Here is a 26,079-nt window from a genome sequence, read left to right on the forward strand (position 1 = left end):
TAAAAATATCTTTTTATTATTAAATTATTGATACATTTATAATTGGATAATTGAACAATTTATCACTTAATTTAACTCAGGAAAAGGACGAATTCGAAGTATCTCATTTTAAATAGTAATAAAACAACTTTATTGTTTGAACACGTTTTTTTAATTCTCATAGCAACATTCAGTAATAAGCTTACACTACACACCGATTTTATTTTTAATTATCAATACACTTATAAACTATAAAATTTAGCAAGACATCGTTTAACAACAATTTGTAATAAAAAAAAATCAACATTCGTCGGTAACAACAACGCATTTATTTGTAGATTTATAAAACACAACAATGTCGTATATAAAACAAAATGAAATATTCACCAACGTCCATTAAAAGTAGAAAAGAATAATTTTACAAAATTGTTTAAAATATTTAAGTTAGTAGTAGCGCAAAGTGTATAAGATGCGTATCTAATAGATTATAGCGAGTAATAAAACTTTTAAATATGATTCTACTATACAGGGTGACTCGTCGATAAAAAAATATTCCGTAAAATGATAAGAATTGTAGATAATTAACGAGTTTCTAGTAAGTAATAATAGTTTGAATCACTCGAATCAATTTATATCAGCGTCAGAATACGGTTTTATATATAAAAAAATCAAGTTCAAATTTATTTATACAGAAGTTGTACCATTGAAAATATTGTAAAAACGTCATATAGGTTATTCTTCTCTTTCCTATGTTTCGGCCTTTATCTATATAACTACGCGGCTACAGCCCGTTCCAGGGTTATTGACATTGTCAAACTATTTAGAAAAACGTCAAAATTTTGTAGTATAAAGTTGATGTTTGTAGCATGCTTGATTCTTCAGATAAATAATCTAACGCAAATGTTATATTATGAATGTCATTTGCGTTTACACGTCATTTGAGGTTAGTTGAATTTAATCAAGGTTAGGACCAATAACTGAAGGTTAGGTTAGATTCGTTTAAGTTAGGTTAGAGCAGGTTAGGTTGGTTTAGATTATATTTGGTTAGGTCAGGTTAAGTTATATTAGTTTTTTTCGCTATGATATATATATATATATATATATATATATATATATATATATATATATATATATATATATATATATATATATATATATGAATCAGTTTACAATGATAATTTACGTTAAGTTAGATTGATTAAGATTAGGATGAGTTAAGTTGAGTGGATTGGGTTAGGTTAAATTAGGTTATGTTCGAATAAGTTAGGTTAGAATGGGTTGAACTCTTCTAGTTTACTTTAGGTTCGGTTAGGTTAGATGAGATTTGGCATTAAGATAATGTGTTTAGTCATTTTTATGAGTTTTAGTGGTTTTCGGCCCTTTTTTTACGTTTCCTGATGGTGAAACGAGGAACCATTCGATTCAGCATAAAAAACTGCTTCTATTGACATCGTATATGGTATAAATTGTACCTGGTGAACCAAATTTTCGACTCATTTCTCAACAACCCTGTATATATAAATTTAATAAGAAAACTACTTGACTTTTAGATATTTTAGAACGTTCTGGGATCAAATATCATTATAATAATAAGAAAAATAAAGTATTACAATTTATCTTATGTCTATAATATGTATCTGGTGTACAGTTTGTCCAAAACAGCGATCTAGTTCAAAAATTCATTTACCCTATCGCTATTTTGATAAAACATTGGTTATGTGGTCTGTCTCAGTTTTTTTTGATAATTTTTCATGATATGTATGTGGAAACTCTTCAAATTTGTAGTAATTGAACACAATTTACATATACTAAAAGTAAATAAAAACTTCCTCCTGTATAAGATGAAATTATGTTTTGGCAACCGTGTAGCATCGGTTTTCAGTGTTGTAAAATTTATTCTCATAAAAATCGAGTAAAACATTAAGAATTACTTGTTTATAGAAATTAAAGTTTCAAACTTTGATATCATGATATACTAACAATATTCAAAATTCTAAAATTATTTCTCTTATTTCCTATTAGTTGAAATAATTGTAACAATAGTCCTTACAATATAATTTAATATCATCAAGTGGAAAAAAATTACAACGTGGCAACGATGTAAAACGTCAGCTGAAGTAAATGTTGGTTGCATACATTTCACGCATTGTGTTTATAATTTTTAAAATTCGAATATAATTTAGGAAATGAAAATAATTAGTTTTTGAAATTTCAAGCTTTCTAATTCACATTTATACTGCCACGGCGAAGTAATTATCATTTTCGATTCTACATACTTTTAAATTTACCAGAAATACGTCTCGTAATTTGGTTAATGACTCATTACGACATTAATTGTATAGAAATTGATTTTTTTATTTGGAAAAATGAATTATGTGCGTAAAATAAGTAACAAGAGACGGTAGACTAAATCCTAACTTCAAAATTAAAAATCGTCCACCGTTTCTAGCAGTTTCCATATAATCTCCACATGATTAATGAATTCATTTGACTAAAATCATCATAATTTTTAACCTATAAATTAAATAAAAAAAAATATTTATAAATATATAATTATCATGAGATATCCGTTAATGAAATTTGGCGTTCGAGAATTATTTCATTCGAAAGTTTGAGATTCTTGTTGGACCAATTTAAATCTTCTGGGGCTCTTCACAGACATCGATCCGTGTCCGTCGAACGAGAGTCGTCCTTTAGTCTGTAGATATCTTTTAATATAACGCGCTACTAAAATTTGCGGTCTGAGTTGCCATTCTGTCAACACCTCTTTCGGAGTACACACCTGAAATAACACGTGTGTCAAAAAAAATCTCTTCACATCAATTCTACAACGTTGCCGGTCTTTAAATGTAATATATATAAATATATTATAACGAGTTTTATATTATAGAAATAAAAAACAATTTGATTAGTCTTTAAATTACCTAAAAATTGAGATTAATCTGAAAACAAATTATAAATTGTACAATCATATTAAAGCGATGTCTATGATAGAAGATGATAGGTAACTAGAACAGAGACCACATCACGTGACCACTACCGCCATATTGTCAAGAGGCGATTAATGTTTTAGTAGGTTATGTTGTGTTATTTGTGTTTATTTTGAATTTAAAAACTTTTTTATTTATAACTATATTATTCGGTGCTTTACTTTTATTAGTGTAGTATTAGTGTTAAATAAACAGCGAAATTATAAGGAATAATATTCTATAGGTGAGTCCCAACAATGCATGTACTTATATTAACTTAAAATTTGTGGGATTCGTACTACGTTTTGTTAAATATGTATCAATAATCTTATTATCAGTATTTTAACGTTGAATAAGTGAATAGAAACTATCGCAATTTTTATCTTTGTATTACTTTTAACGTATAAATAGATATGGTTGAATATAGTTCAATAGCTGTTTGTAATTTTCAAAATATACACTACGAAAATAATATTAATTTGAATTAGATTCTAGTACAATATATTTTTGTTAAGAAAACCAGAAACTTAATCGTATTAACGATATTAATGGTTATATAGTTTCGTTAATTTTAATAAGAGTAAAAAATAGGTTATGTTAGTAAAGTCAAATCGTGTCTCAAGTATTTTGTTATGAAAAAACATCGAAAAAACAATATTTCTTCATCAATTTTTCTGATAATTATATTATATAAAGGTGAAATTGAATGATATTAACACTTTTTGGAATAAATTATACTGAAAAAAATAAATTTTACGAAAAGAAAAATGAACGAAGGAAAGGAGTGACATAAACCGAACATAACCTCAAAACGCGAAGTTTTTTTTACCTGATCTCCTTTGAGCCTATCGAGTAAAGCGACGCACACGATCCCAGCTCTGATTCCGGCGTGATGGGTAAGGGCGGCAAACATGGTCGATTCCATTTCGATATTTTTCACACCCCCTGCTCGTAAACGTTCTAAATATTCCATTTTTTCCGCTTCGGTGTATTCGCAGAAAGCGCCATCTAACCTTCCCTGACCTTAAATAATCAAATAAATAAATCCCACGATTATTATTTACAAATTTACCTTCGTAAAAATCGTCGGCGCACATGGTCGTACCGGAAACGGTATCGTATGGATCGTCGGGATTAGCTAAGGCTTTTAATTCCCTCACAAGTTTCTTATCGAGCTTCGCTGGTCTTCTCATCATTTTTCCTAATACTATCTAAACGATAAGGACATAAAAAATAATTTTAGAAAAATTTTTGTCGCGTTTTTCGTTCGGTATTTACATTCATACAAACACGCGTGTTGTTTGTACTGAAATACCATTAAAAATGATTTAAGTGCCGAGAAAATTAGTGTTCGAAGCGATTTAACAATAAGAGAAGTGAATTTATTAAATATAATTACCACTTGATAGTATTTGTTCAGCATGCCGTCACACGCTTCGTCGGATATGACGACGGTACCACCTTCCAAGCCGATTCCACCGCAAGTTCCGATTCTGAAGAAGATCGGATCTTTACATTTAGCGTGATACATAAGTTTGATTGTTTCGTGCAACAAAATACCGATAGATGGACTTCCCATACCGTGCTAAAAATTAAAAGTCTTACTAAATCAAACTTATATTCATTGAAGTCAATCTAAACCGAGAATGAAAGAATCGAGACGTTTATACACGTTAATTGTGTAGTAAACGTACCGAGCAAGTGAAAAAACCGAGAGTGTGGATGACTACTACTCCTGTCGTCGCCATTCAGTAATATTCGAGTCGAAAACCTCCAGGAGGTATTAGATGGCGGGTCTTCAATCTACGCGAAGACTTATTTGTGTACAGAGGCCTTGGGAATAGAAGCTGCGTGCACTAGAGCATTGTCACACCTCCGCTGATTGTGCAGCGCTTGTTTTCGATAATTTTTTGACTCGACTGCCTCACTAAATCAAACTTATATTCATTGAAATCAATCTAAACCGAGAATGAAAGAATCGAGACGTTTATACACGTTAATTGTGTAGTAAACGTACCGAGCAAGTGAAAAAACCGAGAGTGTGGATGACTACTACTCCTGTCGTCGCCATTCAGTAATATTCGAGTCGAAAACCTCCAGGAGGTATTAGATGGCGGGTCTTCAATCTACGCGAAGACTTATTTGTGTACAGAGGCCTTGGGAATCGAAGCTGCGTGCACTAGAGCATTGTCACACCTCCGCTGATTGTGCAGCGCTTGTTTTCGATAATTTTTTGACCCGACTGCCTCACTAAATCAAACTTATATTCATTGAAATCAAACTAAACCGAGAATGAAAGAATCGAGACGTTTATACACGTTAATTGTGTAGTAAACGTACCGAGCAAGTGAAAAAACCGAGAGTGTGGATGACTACTACTCCTGTCGTCGCCATTCAGTAATATTCGAGTCGAAAACCTCCAGGAGGTATTAGATGGCGGGTCTTCAATCTACGCGAAGACTTATTTGTGTACAGAGGCCTTGGAAATCGAAGCTGCGTGCACTAGAGCATTGTCACGCCTCGGCTGATTGTACTGCGTCTATTTTCGATCATTTTTTGACCCGACTGTCCCGCTAAATCAAACTTATATTCATTCAAATCAATCTAAACCGAGAATGAAAGAATCGAGACGTTTATACACGTTAATTGTATAGTAAACGTAACGAGCAACTGAAAAAACCGAGAGTGTGGATGACTACTACTCCTGTCGTCGCCATTCGCTAATATTCGAGTCGAAAACCTCCAGGAGGTATTAGATGGCGGGTCTTCAATCTACGCGAAGACTTATTTGTGTACAGAGGCCTTGGGAATAGAAGCTGCGTGCACTAGAGCATTGTCACACCTCCGCTGATTGTGCAGCGCTTGTTTTCGATAATTTTTTGACCCGACTGCCTCACTAAATCAAACTTATATTCATTGAAATCAATCTAAACCGAGAATGAAAGAATCGAGACGTTTATACACGTTAATTGTATAGTAAACGTAACGAGCAACTGAAAAAACCGAGAGTGTGGATGACTACTACTCCTGTCGTCGCCATTCGCTAATATTCGAGTCGAAAACCTCCAGGAGGTATTAGATGGCGGGTCTTCAATCTACGCGAAGACTTATTTGTGTACAGAGGTCTTGGAAATCGAAGCTGCGTGCACTAGAGCATTGTCACGCCTCGGCTGATTGTGCCGCGTCTATTTTCGATCTTTTTTTGACGTAACTGTTTTTCTAAATCCAATTTATATGCCGCGAGTAACTGAAAAAACCGAGAGTGTGGATGACTGGTAGTCTTGTCGTTTCCATTCGCCAAGATTCGTGTCGAAAGCCTTCGGGAAGTATTTGATATAGGAAATAGCATACTTACACTGATAGATAATACCGGTCCGACTTTATACATACTGTATCTGTAGGAATACTGACTTATGTCCATCAGTTGGGTACCAGTCGGTAATTTGTGACCGATTTCTTTCATTATATATTCGGCAAAACTTTCCATTCTTTTCGGCGTACCCCCCATGCATACAAACTGGAAAACAAAAAAATTCGATTTTTGTCAAGTACGTATCAAAATGGTTCGTCTCGAGCAAAAAAAAAACATCGGTGATTAAATACGAGAGTTTATAACAGATTTATAGTGGATACGATGGGGGGTTTTACATGATCGCATTGATGAGGTTCTATGGCCAGGATGTTCGCTCATCTGCTCGCTCCGATCGTTGTTAGGTTAACGAAACTACGGGGTATATGAGAAATATAATATTTTATACTTTACCTTCACGTCGCCGAACATTTCGACGAGGTCGTGAGATTCGCTACCTAAAGCGAGATGATACAAAATATCTTGGTCCATGAGTTCGATGTGCGGATTTCGTAATCGTACTGATCCATCAGGGTATCTGTTGACAAAGATTATTCGTGTATAAAACATAAATTGAGATATGAAATTGATCGTAAAAATCGTTTTCTTTTGCTCTTTCCGAGCTGCGTAGAGGTCGTTCAGAACAAACCACCACGACGACAAGAAGTGGACGTTTCAGTGGACATCTTACTAAATATTAACAGCGGCATGTCTACAAAATCCAACTGACAATCCAACAGGCATAGGCAAAACTGAGGCATTTGGGACTTGGAAAATCCACGACGGGTCACTGTATGGTGTGCAATATGGCCTGGAGGAAGTTCTAGACGACGTGTAGTTTCGGCAAGACGGTGCCAGATGTCATACCGTCCGTCAAACATTAAATTTTGCTCGAGTTTGCTCCTGGTCGTGTCATTTTCCGATTTGGTGACCAGAATTGGCCTCCACGTTCTTCTAAACACATTTTCTTGTGTCTCATTTGGAAAAAAATTGATTTCGACGACGTGTAGTTTCAGTAAGACGTTGCCACATGTCATACCGTCCGTAAAATATCAAATTTTGCTCGAGTTTTCTCCTGGACGTGTCATTTTCCGATTTGGTGACCAGAATTGGCCTCCACGTTCTTCTAAACACATTTTCTTGTGTCTCATTTGGAAAAAAATTGATTTCGACGACGTGTAGTTTCAGTAAGACGTTGCCACATGTCATACCGTCCGTAAAATATCAAATTTTGCTCGAGTTTGCTCCTGGTCGTGTCATTTTCCGATTTGGTGACCAGAATTGGCCTCCACGTTCTTCTAAACACATTTTCTTGTGTCTCATTTGGAAAAAAATTGATTTCGACGACGTGTAGTTTCAGTAAGACGTTGCCACATGTCATACCGTCCGTAAAATATCAAATTTTGCTCGAGTTTTCTCCTGGACGTGTCATTTTCCGATTTGGTGACCAGAATTGGCCTCCACGTTCTTCTAAACACATTTTCTTGTGTCTCATTTGGAAAAAAATTGATTTCGACGACGTGTAGTTTCAGTAAGACGTTGCCACATGTCATACCGTCCGTAAAATATCAAATTTTGCTCGAGTTTTCTCCTGGACGTGTCATTTTCCGATTTGGTGACCAGAATTGGTCTCCACGTTCTTCTAAACACATTTTCTTGTGTCTCATTTGGAAAAAAATTGATTTCGACGACGTGTAGTTTCAGTAAGACGTTGCCACATGTCATACCGTCCGTAAAATATCAAATTTTGCTCGAGTTTGCTCCTGGACGTGTCATTTTCCGATTTGGTGACCAGAATTGGCCTCCACGTTCTTCTAAACACATTTTCTTGTGTCTCATTTGGAAAAAAATTGATTTCGACGACGTGTAGTTTCAGTAAGACGTTGCCACATGTCATACCGTCCGTAAAATATCAAATTTTGCTCGAGTTTGCTCCTGGACGTGTCATTTTCCGATTTGGTGACCAGAATTGGCCTCCACGTTCTTCTAAACACATTTTCTTGTGTCTCATTTGGAAAAAAATTGATTTCGACGACGTGTAGTTTCAGTAAGACGTTGTCACATGTCATACCGTAAGTAAAATATCAAATTTTGCTCGAGTTTGCTCCTGGACGTGTCATTTTCCGATTTGGTGACCAGAATTGGCCTCCACGTTCTTCTAAACACATTTTCTTGTGTCTCATTTGGAAAAAAATTGATTTCGACGACGTGTAGTTTCAGTAAGACGTTGCCACATGTCATACCGTCCGTAAAATATCAAATTTTGCTCGAGTTTGCTCCTGGACGTGTCATTTTCCGATTTGGTGACCAGAATTGGCCTCCACGTTCTTCTAAACACAATTTCTTGTGTCTCATTTGGAAAAAATTGATTTCGAGGACGTGTAGTTTCAGTAAGACGTTGCCACATGTCATACCGTCCGTAAAATATCAAATTTTGCTCGAGTTTGCTCCTGGACGTGTCATTTTCCGATTTGGTGACCAGAATTGGCCTCAACGTTCTTCTAAACACATTTTCTTGTGTCTCATTTGGAAAAAAATTGATTTCGACGACGTGTAGTTTCAGTAAGACGTTGCCACATGTCATACCGTCCGTAAAATATCAAATTTTGCTCGAGTTTGCTCCTGGACGTGTCATTTTCCGATTTGGTGACCAGAATTGGCCTCCACGTTCTTCTAAACACATTTTCTTGTGTCTCATTTGGAAAAAAATTGATTTCGACGACGTGTAGTTTCAGTAAGACGTTGTTACATGTCATACCGTCCGTTAAATATCAAATTTTGCTCGAGTTTGTTCCTAATCGTGTAATTTTTCGATTTGGTGACCAGAAGTAGTCTCCACGCTGTTGATAACAAGATCCGGATGGAAGAAATCAGCGAAGAAATTAAAAACAGATGAAATAAACTACACCAAGAACAAAGATTCGAAAAAAATGAAAATAATACAAGCAAAAAGTCGAGATTAAAAATTATACGCTTTCAAATTGAATTATCTGTAGTTTCATCATTAAATCCTTCAGTTTTTTTAGTATCTTTCCCAATTCTAATAACTATTTATATCATCGAAGATAATGATAATAACTTTGACCTTTGCTTTCGATTAACGTATGAAATTTAATAAGGAATCAAATTATTTCTCACCTGTCGATACCTATATGAGATTCGTTTTCTTCTGATGTATTATCGTCATTTTCAGTTACCGTATCATCCATATCATCGAATAATAATGAAAAAACTGTTTTTATTTGTTGCTTCTACTAGAATATACTGCGGAAATCTAAACTGGAATTTATCGTTATAATTCTTGATAATACAGTATCAACCGTTACTTAATCTCGGTTCAAGGTATCGCGAATAAATGCAATATTTACAGATATTTATTTGGATTTTGACGAATGACGTTTCTTTGACATCGGTTGCTAGTTTTACTATTTTTTTTTTCCTCTATTTAATCATGTTTCGACAATCGCGTCGCGGCGTTTTGATTGCGACCGAATCGTATGTATAAAATAACGATCATCGTCATTGCTATCAATTTTTTTTAAGTACTAGAAGCTTTCATACCCCACAAAGGACGAATTCCGTTTTCTTTTTATCATTTCCTACCGCCTCGGAAGGTTTTTTCATGCAGGTGTTGAAATTTTCACTTCCCTAGGCTTCTTTTGACGATCTAAACACGATGTAGTCGCTGGGTGATAAATCCGGACTGTTGGGGGATTGTTCCAGTACCTCCCATTCCATTTCCGATGTTGTATCGAGCGGAGACGCGCGGTACGAGGACGCGCGTTATCCTGACCGAACCAAGGACTATTTTCGTTTTATTTTTATCATTTCCTACCGCCCCGGAAGGTTTTATCATGCAGGTGTTGAAATTTTCACTTCCCTGAACTTCTTTCGGCGATCTAAACACGTTGTAGTCTCTGGGTAATCAATCCGGACTGTAGGGGGACTGTTCCAGTACCTCCCATTCCATTTGCGATGTTGTATCGAGCGTGAGACGCGCGGTACGAGGACGCGCGTTATCCTGACCGAACCAAGGACTAATTTCGTTTTCTTTTTATCATTTCCTACCGCCCCGGAAGGTTTTTTCATGCAGGTGTTGAATTTTTAACCTCCGAGGGCTTCTTCTGGCGATCTGAACACGTTGTAGTCGCTGGGTAATCAATCCGGACTGTAGGGGGACTGTTCCAGTACCTCCCATTCCATTTGCGATGTTGTATCGAGCGTGAGACGCGCGGTACGAGGACGCGCGTTATCCTGACCGAACCAAGGACTAATTTCGTTTTCTTTTTATCATTTCCTACCGCCCCGGAAGGTTTTTTCATGCAGGTGTTGAATTTTTAACCTCCGAGGGCTTCTTCTGGCGATCTAAACACGATGTAGTCGCTGGGTGATAAATCCGGACTGTTGGGGGATTGTTCCAGTACCTCCCATTCCATTTGCGATGTTGTATCGAGCGTGAGACGCGCGGTACGAGGACGCGCGTTATCCTGACCGAACCAAGGACTAATTTCGTTTTCTTTTTATCATTTCCTACCGCCCCGGAAGGTTTTTTCATGCAGGTGTTGAATTTTTAACCTCCGAGGGCTTCTTCTGGCGATCTAAACACGATGTAGTCGCTGGGTGATAAATCCGGACTGTTGGGGGATTGTTCCAGTACCTCCCATTCCATTTGCGATGTTGTATCGAGCGTGAGACGCGCGGTACGAGGACGCGCGTTATCCTGACCGAACCAAGGACTAATTTCGTTTTCTTTTTATCATTTCCTACCGCCCCGGAAGGTTTTATCATGCAGGTGTTGAAATTTTCACTTCCCTGAGCTTCTTTCGGCGATCTAAACACGTTGTAGTCTCTGGGTAATCAATCCGGACTGTAGGGGGACTGTTCCAGTACCTCCCATTCCATTTGCGATGTTGTATCGAGCGTGAGACGCGCGGTACGAGGACGCGCGTTATCCTGACCGAACCAAGGACTAATTTCGTTTTCTTTTTATCATTTCCTACCGCCCCGGAAGGTTTTATCATGCAGGTGTTGAAATTTTCACTTCCCTGAGCTTCTTTCGGCGATCTAAACACGTTGTAGTCTCTGGGTAATCAATCCGGACTGTTGGGGGATTGTTCCAGTACCTCCCATTCCATTTGCGATGTTGTATCGAGCGTGAGACGCGCGGTACGAGGACGCGCGTTATCCTGACCGAACCAAGGACTAATTTCGTTTTCTTTTTATCATTTCCTACCGCCCCGGAAGGTTTTATCATGCAGGTGTTGAAATTTTCACTTCCCTGAGCTTCTTTCGGCGATCTAAACACGTTGTAGTCGCTGGGTGATAAATCCGGACTGTTGGGGGATTGTTCCAGTACCTCCCATTCCATTTGCGATGTTGTATCGAGCGTGAGACGCGCGGTACGAGGACGCGCGTTATCCTGACCGAACCAAGGACTAATTTCGTTTTCTTTTTATCATTTCCTACCGCCCCGGAAGGTTTTATCATGCAGGTGTTGAAATTTTCACTTCCCTGAGCTTCTTTCGGCGATCTAAACACGTTGTAGTCTCTGGGTAATCAATCCGGACTGTAGGGGGACTGTTCCAGTACCTCCCATTCCATTTGCGATGTTGTATCGAGCGTGAGACGCGCGGTACGAGGACGCGCGTTATCCTGACCGAACCAAGGACTAATTTCGTTTTCTTTTTATCATTTCCTACCGCCCCGGATGGTTTTATCATGCAGGTGTTGAAATTTTCACTTCCCTGAGCTTCTTTCGGCGATCTAAACACGTTGTAGTCTCTGGGTAATCAATCCGGCCTGTAGGGGGACTATTCCAGTACCTCCAATTCCATTTGCGATGTTGTATCGAGCGTGAGACGCGCGGTACGAGGACGCGCGTTAACCTGACCGAACCAAGGACGAATTTCGGTTCGTTTTCAACATTTTTTTTTGTTCGATTACACGTAAACAAACGAGGTGTTGAATTTTTGACCTCTGAGAGATTCTTTCGACGATCTAAACACGTTGTAGTCGCTGGGTGATACATTCGGACTGTAGGGGGACTGTTCCAGTACCTCCAATTCCATTTGCGATGTTGTATCGAGCGTGAGACGCGCGGTACGAGGACGCGCGTTAACCTGACCGAACCAAGGACGAATTTCGGTTCAAAACCATTTTTTACTGCTTTTAAATCTTCTTTTTCTCAATTTTAGGTCTATTTTAATAGAAAATTTATTTTAAAAAAGTACGTTTCGAACTATTTCGATCTTTATTAACATTACTTTGTTATTTCACCTTGTATTGGTTTTGCATGAGGTCAAATATGGTTTATTACTCCTTAGATTTATAAATAAATTATATAATTTCGATGTATTCAAATAAAAAGAAAGGAATTAAATATTAAAAAACTTACTGCGTATCTTCCTCATTTTCAATTTGGTTATTCCCAAAATCGGAAATATCATTTTTACGATCGTTTTCCCCGTTTTTATAGTTGGAAAAACCGTTTTTTTGCATCATATCTCAACAAACACGTACGCTATCCGAAAATTCAATACCGAAATGATAAATTAGGTTACTGGGATAGATATTTCGAAATAAAACGATTATCGAATTAATGCCAATGTCAAATTTAATTATTTATCATATTTAGACATAATAATTGCACGATCTCTTATTATTTGACGTAATTGAAAATATTTACGAGGGTTTTAATATATTCAAATCATACAAAAGAAGAAAAGAATCCAACCTACATTCCAGTCTCGTCGAAACTTTCATTTCGTTGGGATCTCGTTATTTTATCGATAATCCTCGTACTTTAAACGATTATTTCGAGGTAAAAAGTTATAATATAACTCGGAAATACCATAAACGACATGGTGAAGACGAAATACTCCCCATCGAGGTGGTAACAAGCTGGAAAGATCCCACCGAGGCGAGGTGCGTCTCGCTAAGGGTGTAAGAGGATAAAGTACTTCATAAGCAAGTACCGAGCTATACATCGTAGACAGGAACACCTCAAATGAAAGCAAAAATAGTACAAAGAGTGTACAACTATCGGAAAGTAGACTTCGCGCGAATCCGCCACGCGAAATACGATTAGGACCTCTCGGAATTGCAATGGGGCGGTTGAATGTCCACAATATTGAGAAAAAAAAAAAGCGAAAGCTATTAATTTTCGAGGCCACGACCTTGCCTATAGATGGAACGCAAATAAATAAAATGTTAGTACATAAAAAAGTGTAATGATCTCATATCTTTAAACAACAACATATTCTTGCGTAATTATTATAATTTAAACACCATTATTGTGGTAGGATGAACTTTATTTCGTTCCTTATCGCTGTTGTATCAAGCTAATTAATATGAGGTTATGTCAATTTATTTTTTGTTGCATTTTATAAACATACAAACCTCCGAAGAGATCTATCAAGAACGCCATCTACAGGAGAACAACAAATGAAAGATAATCGCCCGGAAATGCCGTTAACCTTCAGTCTCTGAAGACGATAACTCGATTATCGAAACGTACGTCGTACGGTGTCGGTTTGAATCTTCTTTCTCGATCTGCATTGCACGCCGTGGTTTGTTCGAATTAATTCGATGGCTTTAATTGACATACGACAGCTGTCAAGCGAACGCGGAGCGTTTTAAGTGCGCGCGGCAGTGTTGTCAGATTGTAGTCTAGTTTTTTTTCGAGACTGTAATCCGTACTACTGGAAGAATCCTCGTAAAATTTATCGATAGTCGTTTAGTGGAATATTTATTTTTTTCGAATACATCCAGTTGTTATCTCGATACCGAGTACAAAAAAAAATTTGATGAACTTTCGAGTGATAATGACACTTGATTATCACGTTTCGAATCGCCGTGAAAAATAAATTGTTTAATGTATTATTGTGATGACACGTGCTTGCATATGAACTTTTAACAGCGTGACTTCAATATGATATTTACTGACGATAAGATCTCGTTAAATAAATCAAAATCTATAAATATATAAATTGTAATTGATTAAAAACATTTTTTTATTGTTCTTTGTGTTTCCAACGGAGCCGTAACGACACGGTAAGCGAAAAACTACATACAAACACTTTTTGAATTAAATAAAATAAAAATTATTTTGCTTGACTTTTTTACAAAATTTTCATTAATATCAAGTAGGAGGTTAATCGTCTCAGATTACCTGATTTTTGTCTCATATTAACGTGTAAACTGATGGGAACCAACGTCGTAGTTAAGCGATTCCGTACGTCCCTTAAACACTTGATTATTAACTAATTATCAAATTACTTATTTCTCTCTCGTACGTAAACTAAAGGTATGCCGTTTGTTCTAGTTGACGTATCATATAATAAAATGACAAGTAATGCAACTATTTGTTCTAAATCCCGTATTTTACCTGTGACGCACGTTCTATTCGATCTTGATGGCATCATCATTGGTAAGTTTCGTTTTCTTTTCGTCGAGATACGAGATTGAATGAATATAAGATTCGAAATAGCATATCTATTGAATTCGTATGATGTACTGTTTTTTTTATGATTATTTAAAGGTTTGAAGTTCCAAATGAGCTCTAAAAATAAAATAAATAGTCCTCGAAATAAGGTCTTATGATCTTAGATCAAAAATTGTCTTACGAAAATTCTAAAAGAGCTCTAAAGATCACAAATGAAACTCGTAAGATCAGACATTACCTCAAAGAACCTCGAAATGAGATCTAGAGATGAGAAATCGCCTTAAACAAAGTCGAAATGAGCTCTAAAGATCAAAAATTATTTCACAGGGGTTTGAAACGAGCTCTAAATGTTAGAAATCGTCTCACAGAAGCTTGAAATGAGCTCTACAGATCAAAAATTATTTCACAGGCGTTTGAAACGAGCTCTAAATGTTAGAAATCGTCTCACAGAAGCTGGAAATGAGCTCTAAAGATCAAAAATTATTTCACAGGGGTTTGAAACCAGCTCTAAATGTTAGAAATCGTCTCACAGAAGCTCGAAATGAGCTCTAAAGATCAAAAATTATTTCGCAGGCGTTTGAAACGAGCTCTAAATGTTAGAAATCGTCTCACAGAAGCTCGAAATGAGCTCTAAAGATCAAAAATTATTTCACAGGCGTTTGAAACGAGCTCTAAATGTTAGAAATCGTCTCACAGAAGCTCGAAATGAGCTCTAAATATCAAAAATTATTTCGCAGGCGTTTGAAACGAGCTCTAAATATCATAAATTGCCTCACAGAAGCCCGAAATGAGCTCTAAAGATAAAAAATTATTTTACAGCCGTTTGAAATGAGCTCTAAAGATAGAAAATTATTTCTCAGGCGTTTGAAATGAGCTCTAAATATCATAAATTGCCTCACAGAAGCCCAAAATGAGCTCTACAGATAAAAAATTATTTTACGGCCGTTTGAAATGAGCTCTAAATATCATAAATTGCCTTACAGAAGCCCAAAATGAGCTCTACAGATAAAAAATTATTTTACAATCGTTTGAAATGAGCTCTAAAGATAAAAAATTATCGTACGAGAATTCGAAAAGGGCTCTAAAAATCGAAATGAGCTGAATACGATCGAAAATCGTATTAAAGAAGTTAAAAATGAGTTATACAGATATTTAATTGTCTTACAAAAGCTCGAAATGAGCTCTTAAGATCAGAAATCGAATTTAAAAGTTTAAAATGAACTCTAAAGATAAAACAATTAGTTCAAAATTAGGTCTGACAATCACAAAGATCATAATCAGCTCACACAATCTCGAAATGAGCTCGACCGATAAGAAACGGCCTGACGGGAGCTCGAAATCAACACAAAAGATTTTAAATTTTCTCATAGAAGCTCTAAATTGGTTCCAAAGATCAGAAAAGACCTTAAATAAATTAAAATGAGTTCCAAAGATGAGAAATCGCCTCACAGCGTTTCGAAATTAGGTCCAATTATCATACATCGTTTCATGGAAGTTCGAAATGAGCTCTAAAGATCTTTTTATCGTCTTATAGAAGTTAGAGAAGTTTGAAATGAGCTCTAAAGATCATAATCAGCTCACACAATCTCGAAATGAGCTCGAACGATAAGAAACGGCCCGACGAGAGTTCGAAATCAACTCAAAACATTTTAAATTTTCTTATATAAGTTCTAAATTGGTTCCAAGACCTTAAATAAATTAAAATGAGCTCCAAAGATGAGAAATAGCCTCACAGCGTTTCGAAATTAGGTCCAATTATCATACATCGTTTCATGGAAGTTCGAAATGAGCTCTAAAGATCTTTTTATCGTCTTATAGAAGTTAGAGAAGTTTGAAATGAGCTCTAAAGATCATAATCACCTCACACAATCTCGAGATGAGCTCGAACGATAAGAAACGGCCCGACGAGAGTTCGAAATCAACTCAAAACATTTTAAATTTTCTTATATAAGTTCTAAATTGGTTCCAAGACCTTAAATAAATTAAAATGAGCTCCAAAGATGAGAAATAGCCTCACAGCGTTTCGAAATTAGGTCCAATTATCATACATCGTTTCATGGAAGTTCGAAATGAGCTCTAAAGATCTTTTTATCGTCTTATAGAAGTTAGAGAAGTTTGAAATGAGCTCTAAAGATCATAATCACCTCACACAATCTCGAGATGAGCTCGAACGATAAGAAACGGCCCGACGAGAGTTCGAAATCAACTCAAAACATTTTAAATTTTCTTATATAAGTTCTAAATTGGTTCCAAGACCTTAAATAAATTAAAATGAGCTCCAAAGATGAGAAATAGCCTCACAGCGTTTCGAAATTAGGTCCAATTATCATACATCGTTTCATGGAAGTTCGAAATGAGCTCTAAAGATCTTTTTATCGTCTTATAGAAGTTAGAGAAGTTTGAAATGAGCTCTAAAGATCATAATCACCTCACACAATCTCGAGATGAGCTCGAACGATAAGAAACGGCCCGACGAGAGTTCGAAATCAACTCAAAACATTTTAAATTTTCTTATATAAGTTCTAAATTGGTTCCAAGACCTTAAATAAATTAAAATGAGCTCCAAAGATGAGAAATAGCCTCACAGCGTTTCGAAATTAGGTCCAATTATCATACATCGTTTCATGGAAGTTCGAAATGAGCTCTAAAGATCTTTTTATCGTCTTATAGAAGTTAGAGAAGTTTGAAATGAGCTCTAAAGATCATAATCACCTCACACAATCTCGAGATGAGCTCGAACGATAAGAAACGGCCCGACGAGAGTTCGAAATCAACTCAAAACATTTTAAATTTTCTTATATAAGTTCTAAATTGGTTCCAAGACCTTAAATAAATTAAAATGAGCTCCAAAGATGAGAAATAGCCTCACAGCGTTTCGAAATTAGGTCCAATTATCATACATCGTTTCATGGAAGTTCGAAATGAGCTCTAAAGATCTTTTTATCGTCTTATAGAAGTTAGAGAAGTTTGAAATGAGCTCTAAAGATCATAATCACCTCACACAATCTCGAAATGAGCTCGAACGATAAGAAACGGCCCGACGGGAGTTCGAAATCAACTCAAAAGATTTTAAATTTTCTCATAGAAGCTCTAAAGATCAGAAAAGACCTTAAATAAATCAAAATGAGCTCCAAAGATTAGAAATAGCCTCACAGCGTTTCGAAATTAGGTCCAATTATCATATTTTGTTTCATGGAAGTTCGAAATGAGCTCTAAAGATCATAAATCGTTATTGCGAGCTGTAAAGTTCGTAAATTTGTAAATCAAACAATAAAAATTGATCTCTGTAGAATATTACAGTTTACTATATCAAAATTTGGCATCGATTTAACATTTTCTAGATTCCGAAACGATTTATGAAAAAATATCAAACGATCTCGCCCGAGAATACGGTAAAACGTACAGCAAACAACTCAAATCTAAAGTAATGGGAACCCCGGAATTCGAAACGTGCAAAACGATTGTCGACGAATTAAATCTACCGATAAGTCCGGAGGAATTTTTGAAAAAATACGAAGAAAAAGTGTTGATCGAACTTCGACATCCGGCATTATTGCCTGGCGTTGAAGATATCGTCGGACATTTGCACAAACACGCGGTTCCTATAGCGATAGCCACGTCTTCTAGACAGGTACCTAATCGGCGACTATTTCGACGACTAGCGCCTGTATGTAATTGAAATTTCAGGATATAATGGAAATGAAGACGAAACCTCATAGGCGATTGGTCGATTTGTTTCATCACGTCGTATGCGGTAGCTCGGATCCCGACGTTAAAAATAATAAACCAGCGCCCGATATATTTTTAGTTTGCGCTTCTAGGTTCCCAGAAAACCCCGATCCGTCTAAGGTAAAGCTAATTTACTCGATTTCACCCCGCTCTAAAAAAAATACACGGTTGGTATTTATCCAATTTCAGTGTCTCGTAATAGAAGATTCCCCAAATGGTGTTTTGGCAGCTCTGAACGCCGGTATGCAAGTCGTTATGGTACCAAATCCGGATCTGGATCCTCGTCATCCGATACGAGATAAAGCAACTTTGGTACTTACGTCATTGGAACATTTTCGACCCGAATTATTCGGTTTACCAGCGAAAAAATGACATTTCACATATTACTTTATACATTTTTCGTACTAAACCACCCTGTATAACGATATTTTAAATTATATTTCAATAAAACTGATTTTAATCGCTTACCTTTATTTCCCCCTCACTTACAATATTTCCTGAATAACCCTGTATAATAATATTCCAATAAACTCATCATCAACAACACGAAATTGCGAAATAAGACTTAATAATCATAAATAGTCTTAAATAAACGCGAAAAGGTTCGAAATAAGGTCTAAAGATCAGAAATTATTTCGCCGGCATTTAAAATGAGCTCGAAAGATCAGAAATCGTCTTACAGAAGCTCTAATTAGACTCTAAACATCAGATATTGTCTCACGGAAGAACGAAATGAAGTTTAAAGGTCGGAAACGTTCATTTAAAAATCAGAAATAACCTTAATATGCTACAAAACGTCGTCTATAGATCAGAAATCGTCTTACAGAAGCTCTAAATAATCATAAATCGTCCCGAGGAAGTCCAAAATGAGCTCTAAAAGTCAGAAATCGTCTTATAAGAGCTCGAAGTAAGCGATAAAGATCAGAAAACGTCTTACTAAAGTCTTACTAAAGGTCGAAGAGGGTTCTAAAGATCAGAAAACCCTTAAAGGACTTAAAAACAAACTTCAAAGATTAGAAAAAACATCTTAAAGAAAGTCAAAATGAACTCGGAAGATCAGAAATTGCCATATGAAAGCTCGAAGTGGCCTCTAAAGATCAGAAACCGACGTACGGAAGCTCTAAACCTCAGATATTGTCTCACGGAAGAACGAAATGAAGTTTAAAGGTCGGAAACGTTCATTTAAAAATCAGAAATAACCTTAATATGCTACAAAACGTCGTCTATAGATCAGAAATCGTCTTACAGAAGCACTAAATAATCATAAATCGTCCTGAAGAAGTCCAAAATGAGCTCTAAAAGTCAGAAATCATCTTATAGGAGGTCGATGAGGGTTCTAAAGATCAGAAAACTCTCAAAGGAGTTTATAACAACCTTCAAAGATTAGAAAAATGAACTCGGAAGATCAGAAATCGGCAGAAAAGCTCAAAGTGGCTTCTAAAGATCGGAAATCGTCTTACTAAAGATCGAAGAGGGTTCTAAAGATCAGAAAACGCTTAAAGCAGTTCATGATGCACTCTAAAGTTTTTAAAACGCCTAAAAGAAGTTCAAAACGATCTCCAAAATTGAAATATCACCTTGCAGAATTTCGAAATGAGATCTAATAATCATATATCGTCCAGAAGATCAGAAATCGTCTTAATAAAGGTCGAAGACGGTTCTTGAGATCAGAAAACGCCTAAAGGTTATAAAGTGTCTGAAAGAGCTCTCAAGATCAGAAAATCAGCACATATAACGCTTTATAGAAGCTCGAAGTAGACTCTAAAGATCAGAAATCGTCTTAAAGAAGGTCATAGAAGATTTTAAAGATCAGCGAACGTCTGAAGGAGTTCATAACGAGCTTTAAAGATAAGAAATCGTCTAAAGGTGGGTCTAAGAGGATTCTAAACCTCAGAAAGGAGCTCATAACGAGCTTTAAAGATCAGAAAGACGTTCGAATAAGCTCTAATGATCAGAAATCGTCTTAATAAAGGTCGAAGAGAGTTCTAAAGATCAGAAAACGCTTAAGGGAGTTCATATTGAGCTACAAAGATCGGAAAAGGCCTTAGGGAACTCGAAATGAACTCTAAATATCAGAAATAACCTTAAATAAGTTCGAAATGAACAGTAAAGATCAGAAATTGTCTTACAGAACTGCGAAGTGGCTTTAATAATCATAAATTGTTCAACATAAGGACGAAATAAGTTTTAAAGGTCGGAAATAGCCTTAAAGAAATCGATTATGAGCTCAGAAATTGCTTCGAAATGAGGTCTAAAGTTCAGAAAACGTCTAATGAGTGTTAGAAATGAGGTATGGAGGTCGGAAATATGACAAAAGCTGGAAATTAGCTCTAAATGTCATGATTCGTTTCTGTAACTTCTAAAGATAAGAAATCGTCTTGAAAAAGTTCAAAATCGGATCGAAATGAGCTTTAGAGGTCAGAAATGACTTTACAATGCTCTCTGAATCACCATGTATCATTATATTCTAAATTAGATTTCACTAAACTGATACTAATTACTTTGTTTTTTTCTTTTTCGTACTAATTTACAGTTTTGAATCGCAGTGTATTGTAAACGATTCAGTGACCTTGGATTTGAATTGAATTACCATAACCACAAAGTTTAAATACCGTAAAATACAGTTTCGATTTCACAATTGATTCCGGTAGATTCTAAATAAATACGATCAACTGTTTTGTAATAAATATCGAAATTTAACCAAGTCCTTGAAGACAATTCTTATTGTTGTTATTGCTGGACATTCATTTCCTCATATTTTTCTTTGAATTCGATGAACCAATAGATTTATATAAACGAGAAAAAGAAGAATTCGTCCAGGGAACATCGACAAACGTATATTCATAGAGGAATCTTGAAAAGAACTTCAAGTACTATTATAAACGATGTTTATATTGAGATAAAAAAGAAGAATCGGTTGAGAGAACATCGATAAAAATATATTGATAGAGGTATTTCTAAAAGAAATAAGACGTCGGCTAACTTTCATTCCAATTGGTCATCAAAAGATCATAGACAAAAATATAGTCATAGAGGGTTCCAAAGTAACAAATTGTAGACAAACTTTCATTCCAATTAGTTATCAAAGGATCATAGATAAAAATATAGTCATAGAGGGTTCCAAAGTAACAAATTGTAGACAAACTTTCATTCCAATTAGTTATCAAAGGATCATAGACAAAAATATAGTCATAGAGGGTTCCAAAGTAACAAATTGTAGACAAACTTTCATTCCAATTAGTTATCAAAGGATCATAGACAAAAATATAGTCATAGAGGGTTCCAAAGTAACAAATTGTAGACAAACTTTCATTCCAATTAGTTATCAAAGGATCATAGACAAAAATATAGTCATAGAGGGTTCCAAAGTAACAAATTGTAGACAAACTTTCATTCCAATTAGTTATCAAAAGATCATAGACAAAAATATAGTCATAGAGGGTTCCAAAGTAACAAATTGTAGACAAACTTTCATTCCAATTAGTTATCAAAGGATCATAGATAAAAATATAGTCATAGAGGGTTCCAAAGTAACAAATTGTAGACAAACTTTCATTCCAACTAGTTATCAAAGGATCATAGACAAAAATATAGTCATAGAGGGTTCCAAAGTAACAAATTGTAGACAAACTTTCATTCCAACTAGTTATCAAAGGATCATAGATAAAAATATAGTCATAGAGGGTTCCAAAGTAACAAATTGTAGACAAACTTTCTTTCTATTTGGTCATCAAAAGATCATAGATAAAAATAAAGTCATAGAGGGTTCCAAAGTAACAAATTGTTGACAAACTTTCATTCCAATTAGTTATCAAAAGATCATAGACAAAAATATAGTCATAGAGGGTTCCAAAGTAACAAATTGTAGACAAACTTTCATTCCAATTAGTTATCAAAAGATCATAGACAAAAATATAGTCATAGAGGGTTCCAAAGTAACAAATTGTAGACAAACTTTCTTTCTATTTGGTCATCAAAAGATCATAGATAAAAATATAGTCATAGAGGGTTCAAAAGTAACAAATTGTAGACAAACTTTCATTCCAACTAGTTATCAAAGGATCATAGATAAAAATATAGTCATACAGGGTTCCAAAGTAACAAATTGTAGACAAACTTTCATTCCAATTAGTTATCAAAGGATCATAGACAAAAATATAGTCATAGAGGGTTCCAAAGTAACAAATTGTAGACAAACTTTCATTCCAATTAGTTATCAAAAGATCATAGATAAAAATATAGTCATAGAGGGTTCCAAAGTCACAAATTGTAGACAAACTTTCATTCCAACTAGTTATCAAAGGATCATAGATAAAAATATAGTCATAGAGGGTTTCAAAGTAACAAATTGTAGACAAACTTTCATTCCAATTAGTTATCAAAGGATCATAGACAAAAATATAGTCATAGAGGGTTCAAAAGTAACAAATTGTAGACAAACTTTCATTCCAATTAGTTATCAAAGGATCATAGATAAAAATATAGTCATAGAGGGTTCCAAAGTAACAAATTGTAGACAAACTTTCATTCCAATTAGTTATCAAAGGATCATAGATAAAAATATAGTCATAGAGGGTTCCAAAGTAACAAATTGTAGACAAACTTTCATTCCAATTAGTTATCAAAGGATCATAGATAAAAATATAGTCATAGAGGGTTCCAAAGTAACAAATTGTAGACAAACTTTCATTCCAATTAGTTATCAAAGGATCATAGATAAAAATATAGTCATAGAGGGTTCCAAAGTAACAAATTGTAGACAAACTTTCATTCCAATTAGTTATCAAAGGATCATAGACAAAAATATAGTCATAGAGGGTTCCAAAGTAACAAATTGTAGACAAACTTTCATTCCAATTAGTTATCAAAAGATCATAGATAAAAATATAGTCATAGAGGGTTCCAAAGTCACAAATTGTTGACAAACTTTCATTCCAATTAGTTATCAAAGGATCATAGACAAAAATATAGTCATAGAGGGTTCCAAAGTAACAAATTGTAGACAAACTTTCATTCCAATTAGTTATCAAAGGATCATAGATAAAAATATAGTCATAGAGGGTTCCAAAGTAACAAATTGTAGACAAACTTTCATTCCAATTAGTTATCAAAGGATCATAGATAAAAATATAGTCATAGAGGGTTCAAAAGTAACAAATTGTAGACAAACTTTCATTCCAACTAGTTATCAAAGGATCATAGATAAAAATATAGTCATAGAGGGTTCAAAAGTAACAAATTGTAGACAAACTTTCATTCCAATTAGTTATCAAAAGATCATAGACAAAAATATAGTCATAGAGGGTTCAAAAGTAACAAATTGTAGACAAACTTTCATTCCAATTAGTTATCAAAAGATCATAGACAAAAATATAGTCATAGAGGGTTCCAAAGTAACAAATTGTAGACAAACTTTCATTCCAATTAGTTATCAAAGGATCATAGATAAAAATATAGTCATAGAGGGTTCGAAAGTAACAAATTGTAGACAAACTTTCTTTCTATTTGGTCATCAAAAGATCATAGATAAAAATATAGTCATAGAGGGTTCCAAAGTAACAAATTAAAGATAAATATAAATTGGTAGAGGAATTTAATAAAAAATAAAAATTAACCTCAAATCTTATCGGTTGTGAGTCAATAGATAAATATTTATTGATAGAGGGATCTTAAGAGAAATGTGGCAATTTGATTTGAAAATACCATTAAAGTACAATCTATACAGGATGTCCCTTGTTAAATTTCGTTTTTAAAACCATTTAAAAGAAAAAAAAACAGTAAATATAATAAAAAAAAAACTTATTCATCCCTTAAGAAAGTTAAAAATATATTCGTTTGGTATTTTTACGATAATTTTGAGGTTATGTGACAAATTTTTTTCAATTATTTCTAATTTTGTATGATTCGTGTAAATTCGAACCTTTTTTATTGGATAAAAACTCAATTTTTATTAATAAAAAAAAAATGAAACTTACTCGTCTCTCTCCTCCTCGGATATAGACATATTGAAGAAAATTTTGAAGCCTGGTGTAAACGTTGAAAACGAATATTAATCACTAAGGATTAGGGTGGAAGTAAAATTTTCACTCTATCAAAATCTCAACAAAATCCACACATATTTTTTTAATCCAATTGAACTAAAAACGATAAACAATCAAATAGGGTGCGACTCAGAATCGAACACACTGAAACGTATTGAGATGGGAACGGTCCGTTATCCCGTTCATGTAACGGTTACATTAGAACTCTCAGAAAGCGGGATATTCTGATCGGTTTTTTTGCACGTTTCGGGGTGGGGACCGTATTAAATTAATTCAAAATGAGCTCTTAAACTCAAAAATTGTCTTACGGAAGCTTCAAGTGGATTCTAAAGATCAGAAGCCGTTTTATAGGAGCTCGAAATGAGCTCTAAAGATCAGAAGCCGTTTTAAAAGAGGTCTAAGTGCGCTTTAAAAATCAGAAAACGTATTAATGTAATTCGAAATGAGCTCTAAAGAACAGAAGCCGTTTTATATGAGCTCGAAATGAGCTCCAGAGATCACAAAACGTATTAATGTAATTCGAAATGAGCTCTAAAGATCAGAAGCCGTTTTGAAAAGAGCTCGAAGTGCGTTGTAAAGATCAGAAAACGTATTAATGTAATTCGAAATGAGCTCTAAAGATCAGAAACCGTTTTATAGGAGCTCGAAGTGCGCTGTAAAGATCAGAAAACGTATTAATGTAATTCGAAATGAGCTCTAAAGATCAGAAACCGTTTTATAGGAGCTCGAAGTGAGCTCCAAAGACCAGAAAACGTATTAATGTAATTCGAAATGAGCTCTAAAGATCAGAAATCGTTTTATAGGAGCTCTAAAGATCAGAAAACGTATTAATGTAATTCGAAATGAGCTCTAAAGATCAGAAACCGTTTTATAGGAGCTCTAAAGATCAGAAATCGTCTTATAGAGGTTTAAAGGTCGTTTGAAAGTGTAGTGGTGGACCTAAGATTTTGAAAATAATTTCCACACACAAATAATCGTTCTCTGTACAGTTTTCTTTTCTTATAAAATGATTTCCCATCTCTACAAATGCGGGCGCTTCGTAAACGACGTTTACTATTGGTTGGAATACGTGCAGGATCTATCGTTGTAGTCGCAGGATTCCAACGCAGGATTCGAACGGCGCACCATATCCCCTATTATTATTCAAACAACCGTACCCTTTGTTTTTTATGTGTGAAAATAAGTCAGTTATAATGAAAGTTCTCGTAACCTTCATTAGTGCAATTTGTCTATACAGAATGACTCAATATAAATATCCTAGAAGTTATTCTATAATTTTGAAAAAATAAATTCGACATACTTTTATATAACTTCCGATAACTCCAAAACTATTGAAGTTAGAAATGTCAAAACTACAGCGTTAGATAGAGAAAAGACGGATCTAAACATTTATCTTAATTTTATTTTTCCAATTTCGTATTAGTAGAAATTATACAGGGTGAAAGTTGAAATTAAAATTTTTAATTAAAAAAATTTTTACTTTGTACGCCTATGGATTAAAAATATTAAAAATAGACAAAAATCGAAAACAAAATTTTCATTTCATATATTAGTTCACATTATTATGAT

The 26,079-nt window shown here is 34.9% G+C and overlaps 3 protein-coding genes across 5 annotated transcripts in view; 2 read left to right on the forward strand and 1 right to left on the reverse strand.

The window, feature by feature from the left end:
• Window positions 1-285: 285 nt before the first annotated feature.
• LOC130894878 (uridine phosphorylase 1) lies at window positions 286-24,651 on the reverse strand. 3 transcript variants are annotated; one of them, XM_057801899.1, is made up of 7 exons: window positions 24,445-24,651; window positions 6,712-6,835; window positions 6,304-6,465; window positions 4,348-4,533; window positions 4,021-4,159; window positions 3,778-3,971; window positions 286-2,761 (listed from the first exon to the last, which is right to left on the reverse strand). In XM_057801899.1, exons 1-7 carry the CDS (start codon window positions 24,471-24,473, stop codon window positions 2,579-2,581), a joined length of 1,017 nt encoding a protein of 338 aa, XP_057657882.1. In that variant the 5' UTR covers window positions 24,474-24,651; the 3' UTR covers window positions 286-2,578. The 3 variants fall into 3 exon arrangements, with proteins under 3 accessions (XP_057657882.1, XP_057657880.1, XP_057657881.1); XM_057801897.1 differs by lacking the exon at window positions 24,445-24,651 and adding an exon at window positions 12,692-12,900; XM_057801898.1 differs by lacking the exon at window positions 24,445-24,651 and adding an exon at window positions 9,436-9,708.
• Window positions 2,821-26,079, forward strand: part of LOC130894879 (ribosome-binding protein 1-like) — a 31,983-nt gene continuing 8,724 nt past the window's right edge. Inside the window, exon 1 of the mRNA XM_057801901.1 lies at window positions 2,821-3,192. The gene's annotated coding sequence lies outside the window, so the exon portion shown is untranslated. The remainder of the gene's footprint in view (window positions 3,193-26,079) is intronic.
• Window positions 14,081-18,934, forward strand: LOC130894882 (pseudouridine-5'-phosphatase-like). The gene is made up of 5 exons (XM_057801903.1): window positions 14,081-14,349; window positions 14,621-14,725; window positions 18,082-18,371; window positions 18,428-18,589; window positions 18,659-18,934. Exons 2-5 carry the CDS (start codon window positions 14,641-14,643, stop codon window positions 18,839-18,841), a joined length of 720 nt encoding a protein of 239 aa, XP_057657886.1. The 5' UTR covers window positions 14,081-14,349; window positions 14,621-14,640; the 3' UTR covers window positions 18,842-18,934.

Source organism: Diorhabda carinulata, chromosome 6 (genome assembly GCF_026250575.1).
Source record: "Diorhabda carinulata isolate Delta chromosome 6, icDioCari1.1, whole genome shotgun sequence".
Taxonomy (NCBI): domain Eukaryota; kingdom Metazoa; phylum Arthropoda; class Insecta; order Coleoptera; family Chrysomelidae; genus Diorhabda; species Diorhabda carinulata.